General features: G+C 39.5%; 1 protein-coding gene across 2 annotated transcripts in view; it reads left to right on the top strand.

Annotated features, from left to right (window-relative positions):
• KDM1A (lysine demethylase 1A) overlaps nt 1-15,651 on the top strand; it is a 57,829-nt gene that overhangs the window by 15,162 nt on the left and 27,016 nt on the right. For both annotated transcript variants that reach the window (XM_027443713.3, XM_027443712.3), the window contains 8 exons: nt 751-829; nt 1,677-1,769; nt 3,894-4,000; nt 5,866-5,947; nt 7,598-7,692; nt 11,656-11,798; nt 12,709-12,799; nt 13,799-13,933. In XM_027443713.3, coding sequence (XP_027299514.1) covers nt 751-829; nt 1,677-1,769; nt 3,894-4,000; nt 5,866-5,947; nt 7,598-7,692; nt 11,656-11,798; nt 12,709-12,799; nt 13,799-13,933 — 825 coding nt within the window. The remainder of the gene's footprint in view (nt 1-750; nt 830-1,676; nt 1,770-3,893; nt 4,001-5,865; nt 5,948-7,597; nt 7,693-11,655; nt 11,799-12,708; nt 12,800-13,798; nt 13,934-15,651) is intronic.

Genomic DNA, 15,651 nt, shown 5'->3' with positions numbered 1-15,651 from the left:
TGAATAACCCCAACTATCTTAGCCTGTCTTCATGTGAGAGATGCTCTAGCCCCCTGATCATCTATGTGGTCCTCCTCTGGACTCATTCTAATAGCTCCATGTCCTTCTTGTGCTGGGAGCTCCAGAGCTGAATGCAGTACTCCAAGTTGGGGTCTCATGAGAGCAGAGGGGAAGAGTCCCTTCCCTCGCCCTGCTGGTCACGCTTCTTTTGTTGCAGCCCAGGATACGGTTGGCTTTCTGGGCTGCAAGCACACATGTCTGGCTCATGTTGAGCTTCTTTGTCCACCAACACCCCCAAGTCCTTTTCATCAGGACTGCTCTCCATCCATTGTCTGCCCAGCCTGGTTTTGTGGTTAAGGTTGCCCTACCCAGATGCAGCACCTTGCACTTGGCCTTGTTGAACTCTGAGGTTTGCACATGCCTATGTCTTAAGCCTTTCAATGTCCTTAGAAGAAGGCTCTATGAAGCATTCTGGCTCTTATATTTGTTTTTTTTTTTTCTCTTTTGTTATATGCTTTCTTTTACATGTGATTAGGAGGTTACTAACTTGATGTATTTACACCTGTTTAAAATGGTTTAGGTAAGTAAAATGGGTTGTATTGTACATTAAAGAGCACTGGAAGGTAAGGTGCCTTGTAATTGGTGCATGTTGGATAGCATATCATCCCTTGTCAGGGTTTGGTTACAAATATGTACGTGGAAAACACTTATTTTGTTGCTTAATAATGTGTCTTACTATTTGTTTAACAGCTTCAGCTCTGGTTGGATAACCCAAAGATCCAATTGACATTTGAGGCAACTATCCAACAACTAGAAGCACCTTATAATAGTAAGTCAAGTTTTTCACTGACAAAACTGTACTTTATAAATTATTTCAATTTTTCAGATTTGGGAAAAAGCAGCTCAAAGTCAAGAGAGGACTTCAGATAGGTCCTTTTCTTAATGTGCAATGAACGCTTGGCGAGCGTTTGGCTACAAAATGAAATACTACAATATGCTAATGTTTCAACGTTTGTTCCTTTAGTAAGGAAAAATATCCATAGTGGAATTCACGAAAGCTGATAAGAGATGGGTTGTTACAGAAGCTTCTTGCAAGTAAATTCATATGCACCTTTTAAATTTTGTTACAACTTAATGGTGGTTTGATGTTGTGAGTTTCTTGTTTGTAAGCTTTCTGGATGACATTCAGAAGTTGCATTAGTCTTGAACAGTGTGACCATAGAAAAGACAATGCAAGAGCAAGGAGCTACAGCCTGCAAATACAGGATCTCCCATCATTCTCAAAAAAGATTTTGATAAACTGGAAAAGAATGGAGGGGAGCTATAAAAAAAAAAAAAGTAGTTAAAAGAAAGTAATGCTGAAATGAAAGCACATGCTATCGAGTATTGCAAAATAGTGAATTATCAGTGTTACTAAAAAGAGTTCAGTGCTGCCTGTTTTCCAAACAATATTTAAAACTACAGTATAGCAAGGAAAACAATTCATGGTTTCTAGAAAGTTTTTACCTCTGTCTTCTGTCAAGAATATGGATTCTTCAATAGAGCAGCTGGGGGTGCAGAAATGGATGCGTTCAGTGTGATTCTGCTGGGTTGCTGCTGTGACGTGCTTGGTTGTGAATGTTTTTAGTTATGTGCTGCTGAGCATACAGTAATCTTAAAATGTTACAATTTTTTAGGTGATACGGTGCTAGTTCACAGAGTACACAGCTATCTGGAGCGGCATGGACTAATCAACTTTGGTATCTACAAAAGAGTGAAGCCCCTTCCAAGTAAGGAACTTGAAAGCTGTGTCTAGATGGAGTTTTGCTTGTATTAATCTTTGATCTGATTGGACAAATTTTGGAGCACCTTTTAGTCTATTTCTAGAATTGTGGTGCTGTGACAGTAATTAAGGCCTACAAGACATCTGGCTAGATCTTCACTGTCACTAGATCTTCACTGGAACAGGCTGTCCAGGGGGGCTGTGGAGTCTCCTTCTCTGGAGACATTCAAAATCCACTTGGATGCGTTCCTGCTCTGGCAGGGGGATTGGACTAGATGATCTTTCAAGGTCCATTCCAGTCCCTAACATCCTGTGTTTCTGTGATGTTCATGGTTTTCATTCTGGCACGGAGAAGCCTTGTGTTGTCAGGTTGAGCACTTTTAAGAGGGAAAAATCTTAGCAAACCTCCTGTAGATAGTTCTATGGCTGTTTAACTGTTTGAGTTATCCTATTCTGTCTAGTGAGTTACCCTATTCTCTCATTGGAAGAACTAGATACAAATACCATGTTGTACTTAATTCTCTTCTTTGTAAAATTCAAGCATAAGCAGTTTCTGAACTTGGATGTCCTTAGAGCCAGTGAAAAGGTGGCTGATAAAAAAAAATTCTTACCATGCACTAACAATTACTGTAGTATTGGGACAGACTGTAAAAACTTTGGCATTACTTAGGCATACCAAAACTTAGCATTCCTATTCTGGTGTCATGTGTTTCAGCACCTGAGGTTTGAACTGGACCTGTTGGTCTCTGCAATACGTATTAAACCTGCTCTATGTTATCTGCACATGTGGTATAAAGCACAGTTCATTCTTGATACTCCATATTGTCTGTACAGTTGGTGTTCTTCTAATCAGTTATTGTATAATGGCAGTTTATTGGTAATGTTAAAAAAAAAAAAAAAACTAGTTTCATAGGCAAATTTTCTTAGAAAACTTTGGAAAATTGGTTTAACTTAAGCTGGCCTCTTCATAAGGAAAGGGGGTAGTTAAAGCTTGTAATGTAGCGACTGTCAGCTCACTGTTACCTGCCTTGGAGGTAAGATAATCCAAAACAGCTGGGGGGGGGGTGTTGGATATCCTTTGGACAACAGAACCCCGACTTCATGAGGAACAAAATGCAGTAACTCCCAGCTAGTGTAGTCATCATGGGTCTTTCAGAGCTGTTAGGTCAATGTGTTCTTACTTGGCCTAAGCATATTCCTGTAGGGGATCTTTACCCCAGGTCTGATATGTTTGCTCTCATCTATTGATGACAGATATCTAATAAATTAGCCTCATTTATAAAATTGATTTTTTTATTTTTAGGTGAGGAATTAGAAGACCAGCTTTCATAGCTGCTGGTGGTTGTTACTTCTCTGGAGACTTTTCTAGGAGTCTTTCTCTCTAATGTGTTTGTATATTGAATGATTTCAGTAGATCTTGTTTTCGATTTCTACTTCTTTATAAAGCAGTCACTGCATACAAAGTTTGAAGAAAGTTGAAGGATAGTTGACAGGTGCAAAATGAATGACTGATGGAGAATGACCATGAAGTAAACCTGCATTAAAAGGAATTTAGATGTTAACAGTAGCTAATGTCTAACATTAACTAGACTAACAGTTATATAAAGTTTTATTCATTCAATGATAACTAACTTGAAATAAGCAGGAAATTCACAAGACACTGTGCTTAAGTGTTCCTGTGGGATAAGAGATGCTGATGAACACCTTGATTCAGCTCCAAAGCTTTCCAGGTTTTGTTGTACTGGGTCAGGAGGAAATAAAGCTGTGATACTTTGTAGCAGAGAAATTAGTAAGAATCAGATTCTTCAAATAGTTTTTTTTTTTACTTGTTTTCTTTCTCATCATAGATGTGCTACTGACCAATTTCTCTTGTACTTGTCTAATGAAACAGGTACAAAAACATTTTTGAAGTACTTTATTGTTACCATATTACTTACATATTTACCTCAGTTTTATTTCTGTGGCTAATCAGTTTGTTAAAAAGCTTTCACTGCGTGAATTGCCAATGAGAAGAAAGCTGCTTTTCATTCCTGATGTCTCTTAGACACAACTTGAACTTAACTGCTTACACTGTAGTGATGCGCATATATAGCCTATGACTTATTTTTTTCCTTTCTTTTTTTCTTTCCAGCCAAGAAGACGGGAAAGGTGATCATTATTGGTTCTGGAGTCTCGGGGTTGGCAGCAGCTCGCCAGTTGCAGAGTTTCGGGATGGATGTCACAGTTCTGGAAGCCAGGGTATAAATATCTGTGCTATTTTACTTTTATAATGAAATGTAAGCAGTAACTGCATTTGGCGCTACCATAAAACTAAGTATTCCAGCAGCATGACCAGAGATGGGTAAACTCATTTCTTGCAACCAGATGGAAGGTATGGGAGTACTAAACTTGTCTCACTAGAGAACAAGTGTGTATGTTCTCATTAGGAGTTGACTAATGCTCTCTCAGGAGAGAACTGTATAGTCAGGTGCTAGTGCCATATGCTTACCACCAGTAATATCTGGAATCTTCTTCCTTTGGTGATTAACTGATTTTTTTTCATTGGAAAGTAGAATACAAGTCTGTATTTCAAGAACTTAAATATGTAAAATACAATTATTTTCTGTAATTCCATTATGTAGTTAGGTGGGATTATTTGTTGCACTGTTCAATTAATCATTTATTCATTCTTGTTTATTACTGCGTTCTTTTATAACCAGCTCTAAGTAGAATCTCGTTGACTTGATTTTTTTCATATCTAGTCAACTAGAAACAGTTTACTACTAATTTTAATTAATTGAAACCATAGACTAATTACTTTGGAATTTATCTTTAGTTTACTTCCTGACTTCATTTTGTTAACATGCTTGCTTGGACACTTCTAGCACAGATTGTGTGAGGTTGTTTCTATTGAAGTAATGTGTCAGACTTCTCTTTGTTTTGCTAGCTACTGCTCTTATTCATAGGTAGTAAGAGCTGCAGGCTATGTGCTTCCCAGTTTGCATACCACTAGAGCAAAGGAGAACACAACAATCTAACTGTTTAGATCTCTCTTGCACATCTGAATGCATTATGGTTTTTTATTTTGTTTCTTAAGATGGAAGTTAAGAATCCGTGGTGTAATTTGGGTTTTGTTCTGTGCATCTGATGACATTTTTTTATTATGACAAGTACATAAATTTGACAGAAAGATATTTTAGAATCTTAGAGTTTAGATTCTAGAGTTTTAGAATCTTAGAATTAGAATCTTTAGTGTTATTTTTGCTTTTTTTTTAAGGGTGTTTGTTTTTTTCATTCATTAAGATTTCAATGATTTGGGGGTAACTTCCCTGTGTCCGCTCGTTTTCTGAAACTTTCAGACTACCAGTAATGTTTACATGCTTCTGAATTTCTGATTTTATTACCAAAAAAAATCAGAATTTACAGTATCATATGAATTAGTAGCTGTATGGGATATTTGCTCCTAGTTAATTGATTTTTGTCAGATAACATCCTACAAGCTGGACTGAGTATAGGAAAAGAAGGCCTTTTGCTTTTTCTAAGTTTACTATGGTAGGAACAGCAGAAGTGTCATTCTTTAGTCAGTGTGCCAAGAATAAAACCCTTTTTTCCCCCTGTTTCTAAAATGGTCTGTTGATATGTGGTTGTCGTCTTGATTTATAGTTGGCTCTTTGGCAGAAAATAAGTAAGAAAAATTGTGAGATGGTGTTCCTAACCCTTAAATTTAGTTGTTGGGCACACTTGAATCATTTCTAGAGTAGGTATTGGGATTTGTGGTAGGAAGTGGAGGGAGGAACTTTAGTACATAACTTTAATCTGTGCATTGGCAATGAAGGACTTTTCTTAGAATCACAGTTAAGTCTAGCTGTACAAGTCAGTGTTAGACTTTTATTAACTTTTTTAATGCAACCTCAGCATTTTATCCATTAACTCAGGCAAATCAATTGAGGTCAAGTATTCATTTCCAGAGCTTCTTTTATTAAAAAAAAAAAAGTAATCTGTTCTGTTTATTGAACCTTTGGCTGTGAGAATGTTTAGTGCATGTTTTGTAGAAGGTTGTAATGATTTAAGATGAATATGCTGAATGTGTTACCAGGTTTTAATACATTGTGCTTTTTTAAAAGGACCGAGTAGGAGGAAGAGTTGCTACGTTTCGCAAAGGGAACTATGTAGCTGATCTAGGAGCAATGGTGGTAACAGGACTTGGTGAGTTTTTCAAAGTAACCAGGGGGGTGTAGAGGAAATCTGCAGGTCAAGATGCTACAAATCTGAAGTATTATGCTGTTACAATTACTAGCCAAAATAATTGTTTCTTAACACCAGAACTAGAGGTTCTTGTTTGACCTCTTTGGCAGTTAGAATTTTTCATCAGTGATTTTTCATAATAAATGTGAGCTTACGCCAGAAGTTGAGATTTTTGTTTGGTGCCCTAGGTTTGATTGGTCATTGAAGTTGTGCTGGTGCTTGTTATGTCATTGAGCTGTTGTAAAAGCATTTTACTTAGTTTGCTCATGCTTAGTGGAATTCTTTCCTCTTTCCTTGGCTTGCTATCCTTTTGTGTGTCTGTTCCTTTGCCTAGTTCCTATAAGATGGTATCTCCACTGGGTACACTGCACTTAATGGGCAAGTCTTTATAAAGCTGCTGTACTCAGCTGCCACTGGGCCTCTGAGCTGAGGTCCAAGGACTGAATCACTAGGTAACTTACCTGTCTTGTAGTTAAGTCTGTATTAAATTGTGTATAGAAACTTCTTCCAGAGTATTGAATTTGCACACTCATGGTAAAACAGATTTAAGGTTTCCTAGTGAAAGACTAATATTTTTATATTTAATTCATCATGAGTGTTTCCTTACCCAAAAGAATCTATCTTTAGTACTGAACTTGAATCAAATCTTGCTGTACTGAAGGAGATAGCAGATTGTTTGTAGGGCAGCCTTCATGTTTCTGAATCTGGAAAGGAGGGATGACTACTGAAAAAGTTAAAATTCAAGAAGATGAAAGACTGAAACTGTGGGATATTTTCTGTTTTTGTTAGTTTTCTTTTGCAAGTAAACTGTGGAAAAACTATTCTTTGTAGTTCACCAAGAACCTTCTAGGTGATTGAATTTGAAACACTTGAATTTATTGAACCTACTTCAAAACATTGTTTTGCTTATTGATTGCATCTCTAATGACAAGAAGATATTAGTGTGGCTTAAATTCCCTGTGGGTTGAACTAATGTTCCAGACTGGTCAGTTTGCAGAATCAGAGAACATTGCAAAGCTAACTTTGCAAAGCTTTTACCCAAAGTTTACTTTGTAAAGTAAATCCATGTCACTTCCTCTCTCCTGTATGCCATTTCCTATTTGTGTCAGTGCTTTCCCTATCCTCTGCCATATTTACAGATGCTTAGAGATTTCTGCCTGCCTTGTATTTCTACATGGAATCTTAGATCTTCTAATATTTTTATTTACACATCTTCCAGGTAGAGTTGGTGTGCATGGTTCATCTTCATACATTGTATTTACTAGTGTTGCTTGCTGTTGCTCCACTATGTTTTTAGGGACTGAATTCTTAATGTTACATGTCAGCAGACTCATAAAACTCCCGAATTTACTGTGCAATTGTAGAAACTTTCCTTTGTTCTTCAAACACCATGTGGACATTTTGAAAACATAGATATAAACTCTTGATCTTGCTAAGGTTGCTGCCACCCACTTTTATAATCAACATTTTAACAATTGTTCCTCAAGCGTTGGTGGGCAGGTGTTTTTTGTTTTTTTTTTTTTAAATTTAAAGTAGTTTATAGTGTGATTTTTGTATTTAATTGCAGACAGACTTTTCAGAAGTACTCTAACTGTACAAAATGTTTTCCAGGAGGAAATCCCATGGCTGTAGTCAGCAAACAAGTGAATATGGAATTGGCTAAGATCAAACAAAAATGCCCACTTTATGAAGCAAATGGACAAGCCGTAAGTCTGATACTATTTTCATAAATCTCTTAAAAAGAAATAGTATCTCAAATGTATGTTTTCTGCCTATTGATCAAGCATGAGATACCTCCGCCTCTTCCTAGAAGCTAGTAATGAAAACATGTGCCTTCTTGAGGCAGTGTAGTAGTATTTTAGCATATCTGCACTTGTTTTTCTAAAAGCTGTTTTTTCAGGTGAGTTTTTAACTTTGAGATTTCAGAGATTTTGTGGAAACCAAACTCCTGTTTGTTTTTCCCTCCCAGTCCAATTACTTTTTTTACGTATGCAGTTGTCTGTCTCTCTCTTCTGTGAAAGAGTTGTCTGCTGTGCTGGGCCTCTACCTTTTCACAAAATCACAGAATTGTATAAGGTTAGAGTGAACTTCTAGAGGTCATCTGGTCCAACCCTTCTCAGGCAGGGTCACTTAGAGCCACTTGACCAGAACCATGTCCAGACAACTTTTGAATATCTCCAAGGATGGAGGCTCTACAACCTCTCTGAGCAACGTTTTGTGGTGCTCTATCACCTGCACAGTATGGAAGTGTTCAGGCAAACTCTTGTGCTCTCTGGTTTGTGCCTATTGCCTCTTGTCGTGGTACTGGTCACCACTGAAAAGAGCTTGGTTCTGTCCCCCTTGCACCTTCCTTTCTGGTATTTATAGACATCGATAAGATCTCCCTGAGCCTTTTCTTCGCTAGGCTGAACAGTTCCAGGTCTCTCAGCCTTTCCTGCCTTTCCTCATAGGAATCATAGAATGTCCCAAGTTGGAATGGACCCACAAGGATCATCGAGTCCAGCTCCTGGCTCTGCACAGGTCTACCCAAAAATTCAGACCATATGTCAGAGATCATAGTCCAAACACTTCTGAAACTGACAGGCTTGGTGTTGTGACTACATCTCCAGGGAGCCTGTTCAATTGCGTGACCACCCTCTGGGTGAAGTGTCTTTTCCTGATATCCAAACTGAAACTACACTGTCACAGCTTGACTTCGTTCCCTCAGGTTCTATCACTTGTCGCCAGAGAGAACAGATCAGCACCTGCCCCTCTGCTCCCCGTCATAAGGAAGCTGTAGACTGTGATGAGGTCTCCTTTCAGCCTCCTCTTTTTCAGGCTGAACAAGCCAAGTGATCTCAGCTGTTCCTCGTAAGTCTTCCCCTCTAGGCCCTTCACCATCTTTGTAGACCTAGGATAGATTCTCTAGTCCTTTAACCATCTTTGTAGCCATTCACTGGCCTCTGTCCAGTATCTCCATGTCTTTCTTGTACTGGGAGATCCAGAACAAGAACATACTACCTCCAGGTGAGGCCTCAGTGCTGAATACGGTCTAACTTCCCTTGACGTGCTAGCAATGCCTTGGCTAGTGAAGCCCATGTTGTTATATCCAGATAGTCTTCTTTTTAATGCTGGCTTATGTTCAATTTAGTGTTCACCAGGAACCCGTGTTCTTTTCTGTCAAGCTGCTTTCCTGCTCAACAGACCCAAGCATGTCCTTGTACCTGGGGTTCATCCCTAAGTGCAGGACTTCGTAGACTTTGTACTTCTCCTTGTTGAACTTCGTGAGGTACCTATTAGCCCATTTTTCCAGCCTGTCAAGGACCTTCTGGATGGCAGCATGACTCTACAGTCTATCAGCCATCTTCTCAGTTTTGAATCATCAGAAAACTTGCTGAAGGTATGTATGTATGCTCTGCCTTGTCATTAATGACAATTGAACATAACTGGACCCTCTAGTTACTGGCCTACAACTAGACTTTGAGCCACTGATCACAACGCTTTAGGCCTAGCCATTCAGCCAGTTTTTAACTCACATCCATGTCTGCCTGTCCAACCCACAGATCAACAGCTTGTGTATGAGGATATTATAGGAGATCTGAAGTGCAGGTAGGGACTAACCTCTGCTCTCCTTTCATCTATCAGGTTAGTCATTTCATTGTAGATTTTTATCAAGTTGGTCAGGTATAATCTCACCTTGGTGGATCCATGTTTGACTACTGGTATCATTCTTTGTGTGCCTGGAAATGGTTTCCAGGATTAACTACTGGGTGCCTCTATCTCACATTGTGATGACTCACTGTTTATACCTGATGGCCCTGTGTGGCTTAAGAGTTGGGTGGACCAGTTTCATTGTAGGCACATCTGGCTTCTCAGTGTGGGTGGTGGTGAACGTGTTTTGCACTTGTAAGCCCTTAGGTGGTGCAGGTGTCTTCTGTTTGGTGCCAAAAGTCACCAGTTTCCATCATTCTTCTTCAGAGTTTGCTTGCTTCAACAATGGGCACAACACTATCGGGGTCTTTCATGCAGCTCGGGTCACAGGCTTTTCAAGCAATAACAGAGAAGATCCTGTTTATTTATATTTCTTTTTCTCTGAACACTGTGCAGCCTGCTTTCTTCCTCTGGGTCATCTTTCTGCTTAACAGCGTAGCTTCACCAAAATGGCATATCTTATGCAGGACAGGGCTATCTTTCCTTGCCTCAGAAAGAGGCCTCAGGGACCTGGAGGGCTGCATCTGCCATCTGAAGCTCTGTCTGTGTTGAAGTCTTCACCCTATCATGCATAGCTCCTCTAACACTTGTGGGTGGAAGAAGGGTCTGCACCATGTTACCACCATATCTGAAACCGCCAGAGATAGGTATTCAACTGTAGGCCCCGTTCTGCACAAGCTGCTGCATTTGCTGGCTGTTTCTGCACTTTTGTTGTTGCTGCTGTTTTTCCCCGAAATAAGTCCATTCTGGCTGTTGTACTTATGTCTTGAATTATAAAGAAATGACTAACCACTGCCACCTGGTTGAATGCATGCAACAGTTCAGTAATAGTATTCTTGAACTGGGATTCACAATCTTAATTAGCTTTATTTCTGTCCTCTGTAATGTCTGGCTCCGTGAACTTGTATGTATCTGGCTTGCTTAAGTTGTCCCTAATTTGTTTTTTCTTTATTACTGATTGTACTTCTCCCTTCACACACTCTGTCGCTAGGAAGAGAGACTTTGAAGGCCTGGGAGCAGAACTTTACTCATGATGACTGAGACAGAGAAATTGAATACTTTAGTCTTCTCCATATCCATTACCACAAGATTCCTACTAGGTTCAGCAGTAGGTCTTTGTAGTCCTTGATAACTTTCTTTGTTTTTGCTGCTGCTACGTCAGCTCTTTTGCTTAACATCTCAGTTTTGACTCTGGATCATTTCTGTTTTTTTGTCATGCTATCTCTGCATGCTTGGACAATGATTCCTCATTCCTCACAGATGGCATGTGTTGTTAAAATAGATACTTAAACTCGAACTTGGAAGATGGAGCTTTAAATGATCATCACAATTACCATCAGTTTCTTGAAACTGGGGCTCTAATTTTAAGTTTCAGTCTCAAAGAGAGTTGCCCGATGCCTCTTTATCCAGTAAGGGTATTATGAAAGAGACTGTTGCTGAACTCACCTTCCAACAAGAAAATCTTTGTGTGTCTATACATTGGTTTGATTTCATTGTAGAAGAGAAGTTGGTTATGGTAATCATTTGCCAGCTCTTCTTGTAGCTATTTGGTCAGACATCCTGGCAAAGTGCTTTTATGTTGTACAGACCTCGGTGTCTGGCCATCTGAGAGAGCTAAGGTTATTAAATTTATTTTTTTTTAAGTGTTGTTTTGAGCCACTTTTTTGTTATATTCTTGAAGGTTCACCCTAGTTAAGGACAAGTCATACGTTCGTACAGTGGTGCCAAGAAAAAAGGTATCTGCACCCAGCCTTGCTCATTCCCCTGATTTGAGGAACAGTAACATTTTGAATTTTAGGTATGAGGTGGTGTGAATTTAGACTGTACTAGAGAAAGTAACATAATATTTCTGTGGTTTCTCTTAAAATGTCCACTACTACTGCAGCATCCTGTCTGAGACAGGCTGAGACCTTTTGTGACCTGTATTTTTCTCCTTACTTGTGAGTAGGTTATCACAAACTTTCTTCTTTGACTCCTAGGTTCCAAAAGAGAAAGATGAAATGGTGGAGCAAGAATTCAATCGTCTGTTGGAAGCTACCTCTTATCTCAGTCATCAGCTCGATTTTAATGTTCTCAATAATAAGCCTGTCTCCCTAGGTCAGGCTCTGGAGGTTGTCATACAGTAAGTGACTTTGTTCTTCACAGTAGAATTTCCTATTTTACAGAGGATTGTCCAAAAGAAATATGAAATAATTTGCTGCTACTAGCTGTTTGGTTGCTTCTAGGTTCTTGTTCACATGTTTCTTGTTTAAAGTAGCGAACATTTTGTTAGAAAGCTTCCTGACAGTCACTACTACAGTAACTGGTAGTGGATAATGACTTAATGTTCATTGGCGTACTTACTACCTACTTACTAGGCCTGGAGTGTCTTCCCTTTGAGGAAAGACTGAGAGACCTGAGTATGTTCAGCCTTGAGAAAAGAAGACTGAGAGAGGATTTTATTAATGTTTACAAATATCTGAAGTGTGGGAGACAGAGGGACTTGGCCAACCTCTTTTCAGTGCTTTGTTGGGGACAGGACAAGGGCCAGTGGGCAAAAAATGGAGCACAGAAAATTCCGCACCAACATGTGAAAGAACTTCTTCACAGTAAGGGTGACGGAGCACTGGAACAGGCTGCCCAGGGTTGTCATGGAATCTCCTTCTCTGGAGATATTCAAGCCCTGTCTGGATGCCTACCTGGGCAACCTGCTCTAGGGAACCCCTGCTTTGGCAGAGGGGGGTGGACCCAATGATCTCTTGAGGTCTCTTCCAACCCCTATAATTCTGTGATTCTGTGATGCTCCAACTGAAAGGTAATGACACTTATAATATACTTTTTGATAACATCAGGCAACTTCAGGCTTGTGTTTTAGCCAGTCAAGTATCATTTATTTACAGAAATTTTTGTGAAATTTCTGGTTCCTATACTAGTATTTACTTAAAATATCTTATATGCTTGTATGCATTACACCAATGAGATTATAATAATGAGCTTTCTTAATACTGCTGGGATTTTATACTGAGCTGACTCTCACTTTTTACCTATTACAGATTGCAGGAGAAACATGTGAAGGATGAACAGATTGAACACTGGAAAAAAATTGTTAAAACACAGGAGGAATTGAAAGACCTTCTTAACAAGGTCAGGTTTTGTTCAGTGATGATGATTAGAACAGGAAACTAGCTCTATCTTCCTCTAATGGCAAAATGTTCCAAAACAAACCTGAACAATAAAAAACAGGTGTTATTAATGCTGTTCTTAAAAATATCTGTTCATTTAAGGCCTGCCAGGAAGCACTGTTATCGCAAAGGAGCACCAAAAACTTCTTAAATTCATGCTGCATTTCTAGTCTTCAATTTTTTTCTCTTCCCTTTCAGAAATAATTAGGGAAAGTACCTAACTTTTTACATAAAAGGGCAATAAGCACTGCAAAAAAAAAAAAAAACTTTTAAAGAAATTCATTTAAGTAGAGAGCTAACATAAAAGTTGAGTGGTTTTCTCTTTGTGTGAGAGGATTTTGTCCCCATATGTAAAGTGGAGCACATGTTTGAACAGAAGACTGTAAAATGTCAAGCTGGGAAAAGAAAGGGAGAAGACAAGACATGATCAAACAGTGTTGTGTCATAGCTTCCATTAGAGATTTTGATAATGACTAAGGCTCTTGGGGGGGCGGCAGGGGGAATAGTATTTTAAAATGTTTAGTTTCTTACCAATGGGAATAACGGTGAAAACAGTTTGAAAATTAAGTGCTTTGAGGAGAGGATAATCGAATCTGTGATTTGTAGTGTAGAAACACTGTCTAGGCCATCTCTGGAGTCCTACTTAGGATGTTTTTAGTTGTAGTAAGTAGGATCTTCTCCACGGAAGTTTCTCAAATGAAATATGTCTGAGGACAGCTGATTCTGTTCATTTGCAAAGTGTTTTGTTAGAAGTCAGTGATGTTGGGTTTAAGCATGTTATTTTGAGGCTGGTGGTATCTATTTTGGCTTTGTGGAGGTAGAATTGCATATAGGTAACATCTGGAAATCCATGTTATAATGGCATACTTTGAGATGAATATCCATTTTACACAGTAACTCCTATGAAATCTACCTACTCTCCTTATTTTCTTTTTCCCTTTTCCTACTACACCTTAAAAAGATGGTGAATTTAAAAGAGAAGATTAAAGAACTCCATCAGCAGTATAAAGAAGCATCAGAAGTGAAGCCACCTCGGGATATTACAGCAGAGTTCCTTGTGAAAAGTAAACACAGAGATCTGACTGCGCTTTGCAAGGTAAAGGATGATATACATGTGGCATTTAATCATAGGATCAGAGTCGCAGAATATCCTGAGTTGGAAGGGACCCACAAGGATCACTGAGTCCACCTCCTGGCTCCACACAGAATCAACCAGAAATCGAACTGTATGTCAGAGAGCATTGTCCAAATACTTCTTGAACTCTGACAGGCTTGGCACTGTGACCACTCCCTGGGGAGCCTGTGTTAGTGCCCAACCACCCTCTCAGTAAAGAACCTTTTCCTATTTCCTAATAACCAGCCTGAACCTCCCCTGTCACAGCTCCATGCTGTTTGTTCCTTTGGGTCCTATTGCTGGTCACCAAAGAGAAGAGATCAGTGCTTGCCTCTCCCCCCATCCTTGTGAGGACCATAGGCTGCACTGAGATCTGCCCTCAGTCTCCTCTCCTCTAAGCTGAGCAAATCAAGTGATTCCATCCACTCCTCATACATCTTGCCCTTTAGACCCTTCATCTTGGTAGCTCTCCTTTGGGTGCTCTATCCAAAACTGCACACAGTACTCCAGGTGAGGCCACAACAGAGCAGAGCAGGACAATTCCTTCCCTTGACCTGCTAGCAATGCTGTGCCTGATGCTCCCCAGGATACAGTTGTCCCTTTCAGCTGTCAGAGCATGCTGCTGACTCAGATTTAACTTGCCATCAAGCAGAAACCTCAGATTCATTTCTGCAGGGCTGCTCTCCAGCCTCTTGTCCCCACATCTGCATGTATAGCCAGGGGTTGCCCCTTCCCAGGTGGAAAATCAGCACTTGCTCTTGTTAAAATTCATGAGGTTAGTGATTGCCTAGCCCTCTGACTTGTCAAAATCTCCCGGCAAGAGCTCTCTACCCTCAAGGGTGTCAACAGCTCCTCCTAATTTAACGTTGTCCGAACCCTTCAGTCTGTGGTCTCTGAAGACTTCAGCAACCAACTAACATTATCTGATATAAATGCTCACTCAAATACAGCACTCTCAGAGAATGTAGTAGGGCATAACTCTGGGTTATAATACTGATAATAAGGCTGTATTTAATATCTTAGTTACCTGTCCTTTGTGTTCTTGATGGAGAGTATTAACATTTTGAAGGCTCATCTATGCTGGATCACATCTGAGAGTATTTAACATGTTGAAGGCTAAGTTTTAGGTCAAACTTGATTGTAAGTACTACTTGGTCCCACAATAGTCTGGAAATAAAGTCTGTATTTGAAGAGAGATGCTCTTCCTCTAAGATGAAAAAGCTGGGTAGAGAGAAGACTTTTACTCAGGAAACCAAAGACTTTACACAGCTCTATCTTGACAAGCCAAGTGTGTGTGTGCCTTAAAAGGAAGCCCTAGAAACCCTTCTTTCTATGGTGAAGACATTCTGTTAACCTAGGTAAGATGGAATCACAGATCATTTTTCAGCTGCTACTTCATTAGAAAATAAAAATCTACTTGGAGTCCAAATGTGTTTGGGCTATTCTATAGTCTTGTGGATATTTCTTTTCAAGTCTATTTTTTGTCAGCTAGAAGAGTATAGCAGATCTTTTCCAACTGGTAATACAATCCAGAGCATTTATCAATGTCACATGATGCACTGAAAAGTCAAAATGGCTTCAATGGGAAAGAAGAAAATTCAGGTATTTACTGAGTTTTTAGTAAAGACCGCACCCTTCTGTCCCTGCCCCACTGTCGTGGTTTAGCCCGGCCGGCAGCTAAACACCATGCAGCGGTTCGC

This window comes from Anas platyrhynchos, chromosome 24 (assembly GCF_047663525.1).
Source record: "Anas platyrhynchos isolate ZD024472 breed Pekin duck chromosome 24, IASCAAS_PekinDuck_T2T, whole genome shotgun sequence".
NCBI classification, from domain to species: domain Eukaryota; kingdom Metazoa; phylum Chordata; class Aves; order Anseriformes; family Anatidae; genus Anas; species Anas platyrhynchos.
This window is presented reverse-complemented; position numbering and strand designations above follow the sequence as displayed.